The sequence below is a fragment of the Phaenicophaeus curvirostris genome, chromosome 1 (genome assembly GCF_032191515.1).
Source record: "Phaenicophaeus curvirostris isolate KB17595 chromosome 1, BPBGC_Pcur_1.0, whole genome shotgun sequence".
In the NCBI taxonomy this organism is placed as follows: Eukaryota; Metazoa; Chordata; class Aves; order Cuculiformes; family Cuculidae; genus Phaenicophaeus; species Phaenicophaeus curvirostris.
In genome coordinates this window covers 147,240,989-147,256,506 of record NC_091392.1, presented here as the reverse complement: position 1 = coordinate 147,256,506, position 15,518 = coordinate 147,240,989, and the positions used below count along the sequence as shown (strand labels likewise).

At 50.7% G+C, this 15,518-nt stretch overlaps 1 protein-coding gene across 1 annotated transcript; it reads left to right on the top strand.

Moving 5' to 3' along the window:
- The first annotated feature begins 429 nt into the window (after window positions 1–429).
- On the top strand, window positions 430–1,653 carry SOX1 (SRY-box transcription factor 1). The gene has a single exon (XM_069849984.1). The coding sequence runs from the start codon at window positions 535–537 to the stop codon at window positions 1,651–1,653; it is 1,119 nt and encodes a 372-aa protein (XP_069706085.1). The 5' UTR covers window positions 430–534.
- The last annotated feature ends 13,865 nt before the right edge of the window (window positions 1,654–15,518 follow it).

Genomic DNA, 15,518 nt, shown 5'->3' with positions numbered 1-15,518 from the left:
AAGAGCGGGAGCGGAGGGGCGCGCGCGCGTGCCGGGAGCGGAGCGGGCGCCGGCGGCTCCGCGCTCTCCGCCTCCCTCCGCGCCGAGGGGAGCGGCGGCAGCAGCAGCAGCAGCAACTTTGGCCGCGCACCTGTTTGAGCAGCTCGAATCCCCCCGTCGCCGCCGCCGCCGAGCGAGACCCGAGAGTGATTCGCGAAAAGGGAGAAAGTTTTTTTTTTTTTTTGGTGTGTTGGGTTTTTTTTTTGTTGTTTTGATTTTCGTTGTTGTTGTTGGGTTTTGGGGTTTTTTTTCCTCCTCCTCCGCCGGCGGAGTCGCCGATCGCTCGCCTCCCGGTTTTTCTTCTCCTCCTCCTCCTCCTCCTCCTCTTCCTTCTTTTTTTTTTTTCCTTTTTTTTTTTTCCCCCTCTCTACACGGCTGTCGCTACCTAGATACAACCGGGTTTTGCCTCGCTCGCTTCCCCGTCCTCCCGGGCTCCTCTATGTTCGATTCCTTTTTCACGCCCGGCGCCGGTGGAAAATAAAAAAAGCCTCTTGAATGTACAGCATGATGATGGAGACGGACTTGCACTCCCCCGGCGGAGCCCAGGCCCCCACGAACCTCTCGGGGCAAACCGGAGCGGGAGGCGGCGGCGGCGGCGGCGGAGGCGGCGGCGGCGGGAACAAAGCGAACCAGGACCGGGTCAAGAGACCCATGAACGCGTTCATGGTGTGGTCGCGGGGCCAGCGGCGGAAGATGGCCCAGGAGAACCCCAAAATGCACAACTCGGAGATCAGCAAGCGCCTGGGGGCCGAGTGGAAGGTCATGTCGGAAGCCGAGAAGAGACCGTTCATCGACGAGGCGAAGCGGCTGCGGGCGCTGCACATGAAGGAGCACCCGGATTATAAATACCGGCCCCGGCGGAAGACCAAGACCCTGCTCAAGAAGGACAAGTACTCGCTGGCCGGGGGGCTGCTGAGCGCCGGCTCGGCCGGGGGAGGCCCCGCCGGGGTGGGCATGGGGGTCGGCGTCAGCCCCGGCGGCGTCGGGCAGCGGCTGGAGAGCCCCGGCGGGGCGGCCGGCGGCGGCTACGCGCACGTCAACGGCTGGGCCAACGGCGCCTACCCGGGCTCGGTGGCGGCGGCGGCGGCGGCGGCGGCGATGATGCAGGAGGCGCAGCTCGCCTACGGCCAGCACCCGGGCGGCGGGGGGCATCCGCACCACCCGCACCCGCACCACCCGCACCACCCGCACAACCCGCAGCCCATGCACCGCTACGACATGGGCGCCCTGCAGTACAGCCCCATCTCCAACTCGCAGGGCTACATGAGCGCCTCGCCCTCGGGCTACGGCGCCCTGCCCTACGGCTCCCAGCCCCACCAGAACTCGGCGGCGGCGGCGGCGGCCGCGGCGGCGGCGGCGGCGGCGTCCTCGGGGGCGCTGGGCGCCCTGGGCTCGCTGGTCAAGTCGGAGCCCAGCGTGAGCCCGCCCGTCACCTCGCACTCGCGGGCCCCGTGCCCCGGGGACCTGCGGGAGATGATCAGCATGTACTTACCGGCCGGGGAAGGCGCGGACCCGGCGGCCGCCGCCGCCCAGAGCCGGCTCCACTCCCTGCCCCAGCACTACCAGAGCGCCAGCACGGGGGTGAACGGCACCGTCCCCTTGACGCACATCTGAGCCCCCCGCGGGCACCGGGAGCGGCGGAGGGGGCGAAGGGAGCGGGCGCCGGCCCCTGCTCCGCCACCGGCACCGCGGGACTGCGCCCCGCCGCTCCCCCGGCCCCGGCCTCCCCCTCCGGGCTCGCTTCTCGCTCCCCTTCCCGCCAGCCCTCCTTTTTTTTTTTTTAATTTTTTTCCTTTCTCCCTTCCTTTTTGTACAGAAATGTTTTGATGTTCTTGTAATAATAATAATAAATAATAATAATAATAATAATAACGAGAGAGAAAAAAGGTAACGGTTGCTTTACTTACCTTTTTTTTTTTTAGAAGGACTAGTTTACCAAACTAGTTTTAGACTGAACTTCTGTGTTTTATCGAGACTTTTTGTACAGTATTTATCATTCACCCAAGAGACATAGAGCGTTTATTTGCAAAAGAGGAAAGAGACAGAGAGAGAAAAAGAGAAAGGGAAAAAAAAACCTGACGACGAAAAGACAAAAAAAAATATCAATAATAACCACACCAAGTTGTAGGCGATGCCAACTTTTATACCGCGCGGAACCGCTACGATTTCAGTCACGGATCGCTTCTTGCGAAGGCTTTTTATTGCCTAATTAACTCGAAGTTGATGGGGAAACAGTTCTCATTTATTACTCATGTACTAAGGCAAATCCAAAACAACACTTAAAAGTTTTTTGTAGATGTTCTCGCGTTTGCGTTTTTTTGTTTGGTTTTTTTTGTTAATTTTTGTTATTTGTTTGTTTATTTATATAACTTTTTTTTTCTTTTGGAGGCTGCAAATTTTTTTCTGGGTTTTGTAAAACTTTATTGTACCTGGTTATTGTTTGTTTGTTTGTTTTCTCTTTGCTTTTGTTTTCATTTTGTATCATTTCCTGTAAATGCATTGTGAAATAATTTTTATTTAGGCGTTACGAGGGAATTCAGATTGTGTATATAGTTTACTAAAAAGCCTTTCTGCTAAACAGAAATCCTAAGGATGCGTTCAATTTTGAGTTAAATAAATTTCAAAGCGGAAAAAGTCACCTGTTTTATTTTTTTTGTAATTAAAAAAAAATATCTAAGCGGAGAACATGGCACAGCGTGCCTGGAAATATAGCAAGCAAGCTTGGAATATGGGGAGGAAGTTTTAAACTGGAGCGGCAGGCAGAATGCGGAGCAATCCCGCAGTAAACGCTAATGTCTCCCAGTCCGCGTAAATCAGGAGGGGTGAAAGCTGGTTTATTTTGATGCTCGTTCCTTATTGCGACGGAAGGCGACTTGCTGAACCACTTTTCCCAGCCGGGAGCGTTCGTTGCGTGTCTTTAGCGGCGGGGCCGGCTGTCGGGATCTTTCCCGGGGCCGCGGTTTTTTCCCTCCCCCCTCCTTCCCGGCTCTGCCCCCCGGGAGTCCCCACGGCCCGGGGGGCACCGACCTCCCTCCCCGGGGGACGCGGAGGCACCGGCGAGCGCGCCGCTTCCCCTCTAATTAACAGCGATGAAAAAGCGAAAGCGCTTCGGTTTGAGCGTCCCGAAAAAAGACAAAGCGACCTCTAAACCCCAAGCCCGAAAAGCAGCCCCGGCCCCGCCGAGCATCCCGGGGGGCGAGCGGCGGGGTCACCGGCTCCCACCCTGCGAGAACCGGGGCGCCGGTTCCAGCGGCGGGAGCCAAAGCTGTCGAGAAAAAAATGATACGTGTCTGTTCTCCGCAAAAAATGTTGTTCAACGCTCTGAAATTTAATTTTTTTTTTTTCTCCTAGCTTTCGATACGCTGGAATTAAAAGTTTGCTGTAAAGTTCGTCGGCTGGTGATAGCAGCATTAAGCGTTGCGTTTGAATATGATACTGGAGCAAATAAATCTTGATATTAGTCATAACTGGTCAAACAAAAGGGGGAAAAAATACTTTTAACTTCCAGGGCGGCAATGTCGGTGGCAGCAGGCTGTTAGGCTTTTTAAACCATCTTTTAGCGCTGGTGGACGAGCCCTTCATCTGTCCAGGAGTGGGGAATTGTTAGTTGGTTAATGAGGAGCGGTTTCGGTCCGTGTTGGAGATTGCGCTTTACCTATAATGCTGACAGGCCATTTGACATACGTAACCCTTCGGAGTAATTTTGTTTAAACCGCTCGTTCGTTAATGTGAACGCAACATTTTCACGGAAACTGGTTTATTGGTTTCAATCAGGTAATAAAACTCACCCTCTTTTTTTTTTTTTTTTTTTTTTTGGTATGAACTATTTGAGACTTTATTAAAGGGAGGTGTGTGCGGGTTCCAACAGTCAGCAGGCGAGTTTTGGGAATGCTCAGTGTACAAACAGCGCGAGCAGAAGGCAGGAACCTGTGAGAAACCATCCATAGCACCGGTTACCTCTAGCCAAGCAGGATTCTACGTGTAATTTAAAATACTAACAGGCGCACCTTGAAATGTGCAGAATAAGCTGAGTACCTGTTGAACTGCTTCGTGAGACGCCTTAGCCATGATGTGTATGCAAACTCATGCACATCTGTGCACGGTGCAGGTAGCATCATGACCAAAGAGGAGTGTGTGTGTACGTGTGCACACGCAGACGCACATACATCAGGTGCAACCCTGTTAGGTGCCTTTTCTTTAAGGGTCATAGCTGTTGAAAATCACATTTACTGACGACGCGGAGGAGAAAAACCCCGGCGAGACGATCCTGTATCGCTGACCGCGCCTGATGTAACAGAGGGGTTGGAGTGGTCAAGGGAGAGAAGCATATAAACATCTGTACGCGGCCAAACAACGTAAATAGTAAGGGGAAGCGCTTAAAAGAGAAATATTCCTGCTCTCTGAACGAGCTCCTTTTAACCAGTTTTCCCTCCTCCCCTCACAATTTAGCAGCTCAATGGCGTTATGCCTAAAATAATAGGAATACCTGCACTTTCAACACAAGGGGATTAAACAGAACCAATCCCGGTTATATACAAGTAAGCTTCGAATATTCTCATCCCGCCTTTCAAAGAAATGCTAATGTCCAACCTTCCACACGCAGCCTTTCCAAATCAAACCCAACAAGACCCCTCCAAACACCCTGAGGGTAGAATTTATCACTGCTCGTGGTTTCCTGGTTTGGCAGTTTAGTTTCATTTGAGTTAAACTTCACATTCGGGTGTCCAAACAAAGTTGAAACAACTTTGCTAGGCAGACGGGTTGGTTTTAGGTAGGATAAAATGACTTCGTCTTCGGGCTTTTTCCTGTGAGGGTTATGTATAAGAGAATAATTGAATATGCAAAACTAAGAATAGGTTTAAGCGATTTATGGTTTAAGTACATTACATCTAAAATTGTATGAAATGTTCCTCCTATAACGTGATTGACAGAGCTATTAAAATCACCTATGTGGAAGAATTAAGAAAAAAAAAAAGAAAGAAAGAAAGAAAGAAAGAAGTCATCTCGTTTTCAGTAAAAGGAAGGAAAATCCAGGGAGTAAGGCGAGGGGAGCGGGGTGGAGGTGTCCCTTCTGCGGAGTTAGGCTGGGTTTAGCGGGGATGGGGAGAAGGTCAGACCCCCCGCTGGCCGGACCCCCCCTCCCCCCGCCCCGGCGGTCACCGCTCCGGCGGGTCCTTCTGCCCTGGGAGGGGGTCGGTGGCAGGGGAGACAGGAGGACAGGAGGCACAGTGCGATAACAGATTTGATCCGCTCCAAACTTCGAGCCAAAGCGCAAACTTGGCCTGAACTCTGCAGTTCTTTTCCAAATGATTTTCCCTCTTTTTTTTTTTTTTTTCCCCCTTCACCCTCCCACCCCCTTCCTTTTCCCGTGCGTGGCTCACTGAGCTCGTAGGAGTGTCGCTGGGCCCCGGGGAGAAGCCTCCCCCCTCAGCTCCACTCCTCCGCGCCCTCAACCGGAGTGACACTGCAGCAAGATGGGGGGGGAAGAGGGGGAAGAGGCGGGGGGGGATCGATGGGACGGCTCCGGGCCTCTGGGACCAATGGAGCGGGGAAGGAACACATTAAATTGCCCATGAAGATAAAAAGAAGGCTGGTTGTAGGAATCTGTGCGGGAGCCCGCGAGGGCGCAGACCCAACGCGCGTGGGGGGGACGCAGCGGAGCGAGAAGCCCCCCGAGATGCAAGGATCCTCCCTCCCAGCTGCGCCGCATGCAGGCAGCATCAGGCTGGAGGCACCTGAACTCCTGACGCCGTTACAGCTTTTTATTTTCAGGCGTAAACTGCCACGGGAAAAAAAAAACCAACAAAAACAAAAAAAAACCCAACCAAACCTAACACATACACACACACACAAATCCTTCAAAAACACCACCCTGCACCGCCTAAACTCAAACCAAACAGCTAATTTGAGTGTCACTGTAGAGTGAAATGACTCTAAACCACCCGAGCCGGCAGCTGCCCGCGGGTTTGAGGCGCTAGAAGGGGATGCGCCCCCGGGCCGGGACCTTCTCCCTCCCCCCGCCGAGCCCCCGCCTGTCCCGGGTGTTCTCTGACACGTCCCACCCCTCCCCAGCCCTTTTCTGTGTCGCAGGCACCGGCTGTCCCCGTCCCTCCTCCGCACAGCAACACGTGGGGAGCGCTGCCAAGGGGCAGCCCCGTGGGGGCGGGCGTCCCCCGAGCGTCCGTGCCTCTGTCCGTGCGTCTGTGTGTCCGTGCGAGCGTGCGAGGGGGGCAAGCGAGGAGCAGCGGGGCTGCCTGGTGTTGTCTGCGGGGCGTGCGTGGGTCCCCCGGTGCCTTCGGGGGGTGCTGCGGGAGAACGATGCAAGAGGAAGGGTGAAGAGAAGGAGGGAGGCAGAGCGAGGGGGGAGGAGGAGAGCCGGTGTTTGGAGAGCGAGGGATTAGCGAGGAGAGTCCTGACCCCGAGATCAACGGCCAGTCAAACCCGCTTACAATCACCCAGCAGAGCACCGACGGCTCCCGCTGCAGGCCGGGCAGCCAGCGAAATCAGAGCCCCCCGCGGAGCCGGAGGCTGGTGGGGGAGGCCTCGGCCAGGCTCTGGGGAGAAAAGGGAGACGCCTCAGCCCTTGGAGGAAAGTGGGGAAAGGCAGGGGAGAGAAGCCCCAGCGGCAGGGCGGGGGGGATGCGGCGGGTGGCTGCGGGGAGGATGCTCGCGGCGAGCCTCCTGGCCTCTCACCGACAATCGGGGGGCACCGAAGCCCGGCTCCAGCCATGCGTTCGACGGCGGAACCTCCCGCACCGCGGGCCATCTGCTACGCGGCTGCGGGAGGCGCCCCCCGACGGCCCGGCAGCTCCGCGCCCCGCGGGACACCGGCGCCGCGCTGCTCCCGCCCCACGCACACAGACACTGCCCGGGGTGGGGCGGGGGGAGAAGACGCAAACTACCCCTTTTTCGTTTTTTTTGTTGAGGGGGAAGCAAGCAGCTCCGCCACTTCGCGGCATTTTGGCCCCTCCCCTTCCAGAAAACAGCCTCCCTCCGCTCCCAAAGCAGGGATGCTCCGTGTCAGGATTCTCAGTGTCGCGACCCACACCTGTGTGCTCGTGTTTCTAGCTAAAGAGGAGCGAAAGCCTTCGGGCACGGCACGACGACACCCCCCCTAAAAAGTGCCGAGCGGGACCGTCCCGCCCCTCCGAACGAACCGGACAGGGACCGGGAGGTCAAGGTGAAGCGAGTATCCGTGGGTTCCTGCTGAGAGTAGGGGTGGGTGCTGCTTCCCGAGGGGGAAAAGGAGGTCTGGAGCGAGTAGGGGGAGGAGCGGGACAGCAAAGCTTAGCAGAAAGATCACTTCTGGAGACCCAAAGAGATGCAGAGGTGGCATCCAGAAAAGGTGGCAGGACGCGGTCTTGCAGAGCTCCAAGCTGGGCACGGAGTGGGGGGCTGGTGTGAACAGGGGCGGCTGCAGCGAGGGACGTGGGGAAACAGTGGAAGCCGGACCCTGCTGCCCGGGCGGCGGGAGGGAAAGCAGAGATTATGCACAGGGGGCAGGCAGGGCCTTGCCCTCCTGCTGGCTCCCCCGCCGCCCCTCTGCTGGGTAACGTCAGGAGGAGCCGTGAGACAGGCCCTGCCCCGACGGGGAGGGCGGCTGGCGAAGGATGCCGAGGGTACAGATGTGATGGGAGGCGTCGGTTAGCAGAAGCTGAAGGGAAAGCCCTTTGACTTTTACATGCAGCGAGCCATTTGCCGTTGAAGGAAACTTTGTGAAACTGAAGTTTAGAGGCTCCCGATGTGCTGTAACTGAGGTCCAGTGCATGGACCCTACATACACCACGTACCCAAGTTGGTAAGGGGTGCTAGCAGGTGACCTGGAAGTCATCCCTAGTCTTCACACCTAAAATCGGGACAGCTCTAGCGATGACTGCCTAAGACATTCCACAGAATCACACAGAATCACTAGGTTGGAAAAGACCCACGGGATCATCGAGTCCAACCATTCCTATCAATCACTAAACCATGCACCTCAGCACCTCAGGCAGTAAGAACTGGCTGAACTGAATTGTGCCGCTATATGTGTCATCAAAAATGTCTAGGGGTAGCAAAAGGAAAGGGTCAGAGAAAACTTTGACCTTTAAACCGCTCAGACCTCGTGTGGAGTGAGGAGCCCAGGCAATGCGGGCTGGTTGCTGGCTTTGGAGTAGAAGTGGTGGGGCCTTGCAGCAAAGAACCCCTCCTCTTCACAAAGGCTCGGGGTGCCCCCGTGCAGTTCCATGCCTATCTTTCCAGGCCAGTGTAATTCCCTGAAGGGAGGAGCCTTCAGAAAGGTCTGGTTTCAAGAAAGTCATTCAAGTGCTTTCGCATGGTCTGTCAGGATGGGTTTGGGGGTAAGATCCTTCATGCTCGGCAAAATCCCATTGTCCACGCTTTCAGCCCGGGCACCTCTCATTGATTTGGAGAAGACGTGTGCCACGGTTAGCTGCGGCTCTCAGACAGAGGGACTATCCTTCAGAAACCTTAAAAAAAAAAAAAAAAAAAAAAGAAGGGCGGAGGGGGGAACACAATGAAACCGAGGAGAAGCAGGAGAGCATCTGGCGGTGGTCAAACAATTGGGCAAGTGCTAGAGGGCGAGCTGAGCTTCGAGGAGTGGGGAGAGGCGGATCAGGCCAGGACAGACGGAGCGGGCTGAGGAAATGCAGCCGAACCGGGGCGGGGAAAGAACCGGAGTTTGCAGAGCGTAAGGAAAAAAAAACAGCTTTCACGGGGAGGAGGTGAAATATAGTTTACCAAGGCATAAACCTCTCCATAGCAACTAGGAACTAGCGGTGGACAAAGGCACCATACGTTTTGGGCAGTAGAATTTATCCATGGGAGGGGTGAAGGTGCAGAAGGGAGGCTGGGGGTGGGGTGGGGAGTAGGGAGATCACTATTTGTTACCCAAATATTGTCTAACGCAAATTTCAGAAGTACTGAATTAAGCTCATCTATTTACTCCAATACAGAAAAGAAAGTGGGTTGGAAGATTGCCTTACTAAAACTGTTGGATGGTGGATAGTTCAATCCTAATCTGATTAGCAGAATGAGGTAACAGGCTCTTCAGGTTTGGAGATGCAAACACATCCTGCCCAAGGTGGGAGAAAAGACTTAAACCTCCAGGAACGGGAATTCAAAACCAAGTAGCTACACGAAAACACAGTTCTGGCCCGTTCTGGAAAATTAGGGGCTCTGAAACCACCTACAATGCCTCAGAGTTACATACACCCCAAATCGTGGTCTCCTCCTGCCTTACACACAGATTAATATCTCTATCTTTTGGAAAAATCTTGCATAATTACTTGATCGAGTGACAGGATAAGCTTTCCGTATTGCCTTTAGTTTTACCTGTACATATCAGAAGAGACAGAAGGGGCTTTGCTTTGGCTTCGGTTTTTGTTGGTTTTTTTTTTTTTGTTAGTTTTGGGTTTCGTTTTGGGGTTTTTTTTTTATTTTTTTTTTCATTTTCTGCGCCTTCGTGCATTATCAGTCCTACCTTCCTCTAAATTGCTTTTCAGCTACGGGGCAGGTGAGGGCTGCTTGCTTTCCCTCTTGTGTTAGAATGCAGAAAATAATAGGAAAACCAAGAAGCTTGTACAATCAATGAACTCATAAATTTCCTACATTGAAGGACAGTGAAAAAAAAAAAAAGAAAATAAAAGAAAACTAGTTGGGAACGCCTTTTAAAACACACAGGTGTAGGGGACCTAAAGCCTGCATATTTCAGAATGGAGAGATCTGGAGGAGAACTGTGAATCTCGTATTCCAGGAAATAGCTCAGGAAGACTAAAATATAGGAAAGGGAAAAAAAAAAGAAGGAAGAAGAGCTGAACAAGGGAAGCATGGAGTTTAGCCTAACAAACTTCTCAGTGGTGTGCCATAGAGGTGGACAGTGAGAGATACAAACATGCAGCGCATTTTCTAAACGAGAACTTCTCATACTCTAGTGTAGCATCATTGCTTATACATCTTGAGAAATAGCAGAAGGAAAGAAGAAATGAGAGAAGAACCCCGCAAAAAAGCACCTATTAATGTTCTTCTCAGTCTCCAACTTCCTAGCGAGGCTGATATGTTTCTGCTACCCCTCCATCCAAAGGGTTCATTTAGCACGTCAACTTTCGAGTCATCCCATAGGGACAAAGTCGTTTTACTGTAACTTGGCAGCTGCAGGGTTTTCCCGAATCTAGCAACATCTTTTAGATGTCGCAGACCAAACCTCACTAGATAAACGGGACAATGATGAACATGCCACAGATCCAGATATTTAAGGTAAGGGAAGCAAAGAAAAGGCGTTATTGCAAAGGACACCCTTGGGCAATCAAATGAATTATTTGGAACAATTTGGTAGAAGCTTGCTATTCAGCTCTATTACTTAGCGAGTAGTTCCATACAGGTAAACTAAATATGTTCACGCATCTCAGACATGTTTTAAATGTTTCATAATGCCTGTCATGTGTTTACGTATTCACGGTTACAATGGGTTTTGAAACAGAGGGCTGTATTTATGATCTGTCTTAGAGGCACCTTAGGTGCTGAATTAGAGAAGACGCTGCCGTTGATTTTCATTAAAAAGACCAGAGTAGGAATCCCTTGTTCAAAACACGCTCTCTGCTCCTGAGGATGTTCTTGCTGACCAGCAATAGCTGATAGACATAAAATGAAATGAATTCATGTTTCATTAAAAAAGACAAGCGTGTGGATAGCAATTGCTTCATAAACATATGTCATGGCGTCATTTACTTGGGAGCATCCCATCTTTGTTTCCTGACGTTGGCTGGAGAACGCGAATCTCTCCTCACACACAGAGTCGCTCACCACATTCAGATACCAGCGGGCGGGGGTATCTTATCAAACCTTCCAGTTCTAATGTCACATGCCCGTCGCCTAACAGGTAGAGGACTCGCTTCGGACGTGAAAAGTGAATGACGAGAGGACGTACTGAGGCGGAAAATCAAAGCTCAGATTCACAGGGGGTCGGGTTTGCCTTTTGTGGTACGAGACATAATAAAAACTTGAGGAAAGGGCAGAAAATGTACGACAGCCGCTACGTTCCTATTCGATGAAACAGCTGGGCAACATCTGGAATGGAGTCCTCTCCCTCATTGGACACCACGCAAAGGCGCAAAACCCCTGAAGGGGAAACGTCGGTGCAGCCTCTGTTAGCAAGAACTCCCGCTTGGAGGGGTTCGGGTGCCTTTCTGGCGATGGCAAACGGGACGGTGCAATGTTAGTTAAAAAAACTCTTGGAGACCATTGCCTTTTTCTTACGAAGACGGAGAAAAACTCTTTTTGTACGGAAAGCAGGGGAGAAGGCAGCTGCGGAGGAGCCTCCCGCCGCCCTGCCAGCAGGGTCAACTGTGCCTCCTGCCAAGGGGGCTGCTGATTAAAACGGGGTCAGGCTTGAGCGTCCGTTACTTACTCTGAAAATCAACCTGATTAGTCTAACTAGTTGCCAAACGTCATTTAATGAAGTCCAGCAACCGACGACACCCTCCGCCCTCCCCTGCCCCTCCCCGACAGCGCCAATGAGTTTCTTACAGAAACTGGTGAGCGTGGACCCTGACAAGTAATTTTTATAGAAAGTGGTGAGAGTGGACCCTGGCAAATAGTTTCTTACAGAAACTGGTGAGCGTGGACCCTGACAAGCAATTTTTTATAGAAAGTGGTGAGAGTGGACCCTGGCAAATAATTTCTTACAGAAACTGGTGAGCGTGGACCCTTCCCCCCCTGCTGTGGCTCTGCCACCCGAGACACAAACCCACCCACGGGTGGGTTTCTCGGAGGAGGTTCAAGTGTCCAAGCCCCCTCTCCCCGCATCCCGCGTGAAGCTGGGGGCGGGGGGTGCTGCAGGGAGGGCAGGGGACACGATGAGAGGCCGGGAGGTGTCACCGTGCGTGCGGCAGGGAGCTCCGTGTCTTCGGGGAGCAGCTCCGGGGTCAGCTGCTATCGCCTCTCAGCCGAGATAAACGCTTCTTGTCCCTGGGGAGGGGACGCAGGACCAAGCCGCGCCCCGGGGCGAGGTCACGGACCTCCACGCTGAACTTTCCAGGAGTGGGAGAGGCGGGTCTGGCCCCTGGTTGGTCTTAGTGAGGGCTGGATCAGGCCCCCGGCGTTCCCTGGCCGGGGTTCGGCTACAGCTGGCAGCCCCAGATCCAGCTGTGCCCCAGAGGTTCCCGCGTGCCACAGACTTTCTCCTAATTCCCTTTATTTTTGTCCACTAGTGACCAAACGGCAGCTTCCACGACCTAAGCCGCAGTCGGTCTGGTTGCCTATAAGCCCTTTCTTGCGATGTATTTTGTCGGGTCATTTTGGGTGAAGCCAGCTAATTGTGGGAATTTGAGGAAAAAAAAAAAGCACGACTACTTTTGGGAACATTTTTAGGAGCCACGTGAAAATGTTAAGCTTGGGAATGCAGTATTTTTGGCCATGCACGACACAAAACATGAATCGATTTAAAAGAACAACCTCAGAGGTGGAGAGAAATAAATTCAGAGTCATTCCACAGTAAAACAAAAGGCCAGGAAATTGTCTTGTCTGAAGAGACTCGTCACTAAAGAAATGTATTTCCTTATATCACATAGGAGACATTTTGAAGAATTTTCCTAAACTGAGTGTATTTTCTGCTTCAGCAAGGTTCTGTGTTTTGCTGAGTATCGTTGTGCCACCAACAGAGGAAAAATACGGCTGGAGAAGCGAAGAGCATTGACTCACAATTTAATTGTTAGTGATTTTCTCAAAGAACAGGTTATCTCCACCTAGCAGGAAGATGTTAATAGAAAATAATAGTAAGAATTTTGCCACTGTACAGGACGCTTTCTGGACTTGCGAGAAAACATAAACTCGACAAATATTATTCTCATTTTGGAAACTTTACAGTACAATTACTGCAGACTATTAAGATCACTCCACTGACCCTACACAGATATTGCCAAACTCAATTCCCTTATTATTTCTCAGAGCCAACACTCGTTAAAAGGAGGATATAGCATCCCTAATTTAAACGTTAGATTTTCGGTGCAGAGAAAAAAAAAAGAGAGAGAGAAAGCAAGAAAAAAATGTGGGAAAGTTGTCTTTTAAAGTGAAAGAGAATTGAGAAGTCTATAGGAAAATGGTCTAAAGCTGACTAGATTAGTATTGTCTCTTGTTCAACCTGCAAGCCTGTAGGTTATTTTTCTCTAGTACGAATGTAATCTAAAAGGGAGGATGGATATTGTTTTCACTTTCAGCTATCTGCCCTATACGGCGGTCTCATTCTACACTAGATGATTACCTTACTGTCCTATATGCACCATTTAAAGGGAATTACCTATTACTTCAATTATTTGTTTCTTATCAACTGATGTTACACTACAAGGATTTGCATTGAAAGGACACAAAGAAAGAGCAAGTCATGGCACATTGCCAAATAAAAGAGTAATGTTCTGGTGAATTTAGCCTAAATAATTTACTGCTATATAAAAGTGGAAAAGTGGAAGGTGAACCCTTTGACCAATAAATCTCTTTTGCATGTGAAACCCTTATCTTGTCCCCTCCAATATATTCCACACTAGGAAGCCATCATCATTGGCTCTGGTTTGTTATTTGTAAACCTTGATCTTCTGCACTCGGTGTCCTAAATATGGATAATTAGCATCAGTTTATCACGCCTCTGCATATTTTCTCTTCTCTCCAAACATGCATGCTTCTATTGGCTGCCATTCTGTCACAGAAGATTATGGAGACAGATTGCAGAGAATGAATGTGCTAAACGAGATTAGGAAGGAATAGAAATAGCAACTTGGCCAATAAATTCCTCGTGAGAGCCTTATCATACAATTACACGTTGACTTGTTTCACACTCTCCCAGCCTCTTAATCCAACGCCCCCACCAAGAATAAAATTTCACTAATTTCTGAATTACTGCATATCCTCATGACTTGTCACTGAGAATGGCTGGAAGAAGCAACACGGTCGAAAATAGCACATCAAACTTCCAAAACGAAAAGCAACTTTGCAGGCAGAAAGAGATGGAGCTTTAAACCATTTGTGGCCATATGCAGAAGTTTTTTGTGCCGCCGCAGCTTCGGGGGTCAAGACTTTCAACATCAGGCGTTTTACTATAGGCTTTTACTCCCTACTTCGTTACATTGGGTGTTACGTCATCCTGTAGAGGGACTTGAGGATCAGAATATGGTTAACCGATGCTGCTAAACTATCTTACGTGGTCGTCTGCTGTGCAATCAACTCTCAAAGCCCTTACAAACTCGTCGGACAGCAATGACGGAAACACCTACTGCAGTTATCGAATACTTGGACATTCCTGAAGATGCAGTATTTGAGAAGAAGTCAAAAACATGACAGCGAAGTGAGACGAAATCCTGCTGAACTTACGAAAAATATGTACCAACTCTGTGAAGGTAGTTGTCTTTGTTCTGCCGAGTTTATTTCGATATGGACATCAAGAAATCATTATTTCCATGACATTTCCAATCATTAGACATTATCTCCGGAAATGCTGGAAGTCTCCATTTCTCCCCACCCCATACTAGCCCAGGATGAGGACTTGCAAAAGCATCAGTGCTGTGGTAAAGTTGCTGTCATTGGTTTAGATACGTGCAGAAGAAGAAGATCCGAAGATAAATCCTTGCTCAGTGGAGCTGCACTCTTAACATAGGTTGGATGCCACAGTACACTTGTCTTTCAATTTTAGCAGATTTTAGGATATTTGACAGCGTTCATTACCGTGAAAGGACCGTTTCAGAAAGCAAGGTGTTTGTATAACTAGAGCAATTGGTTCCCCTAATAAATGTTCAACCACAGATGGACTTCCAGAACTCAGACAAAAAGTATGGCGAAGTCATAAGCAAGAGATGCTCAGCGTCACGCCTGCCTGTGCAATCCGATGCTGGCAAAGTTCTAACGTTGCGGTGAAGTGTTAGACATCGCAAGTGCTAAGAGCGCTCAAAATAAGGAGATTCCCTCGAGTAGGACCGTCCCTGCAGGCTTTTCCCGGGGTGGAAGCGATCCAAGCGGCAGCAAAGCATCCCTGCTCCCCTCACGCTGGGGACCGCAGAGTGGCCGCAGCCCTCGGGTATAGCAAACCCATCCTGAGAATATTGTAAAGCACGAAGCTCCCGGTGAAAAATTCATGCCTGGGCCCTCTTAGTTAACTCTGTCAGAAAGTGGATTATTGATAGTATTGGTGGTGTTACTGTTTTGTTGGGGTTTTTTTTGTTTTTGATTTTGTTTTTTTTAACCTGTGCATTGCTCAGGTTCGTAGTGGCATTTATTTTTCTCTTAGAGTCCCACGGATTTTTTTTTCCTCTAGATGGAAAATCATACTGAAGCTGAGGGTCAACTTCATCCCAAGCCTTAAAACCATACAGTTGCAGAAAAGACCGAGAAGAAATACGCATGACCTTCTGGGGTAGCAAGACAGCCTGCTACCTGTCTGCTGCCTGTTTGAATGCCTGCGGTCACATGAAGTGAAAAATTAATAAAGGTCCCCTATTTTCTTC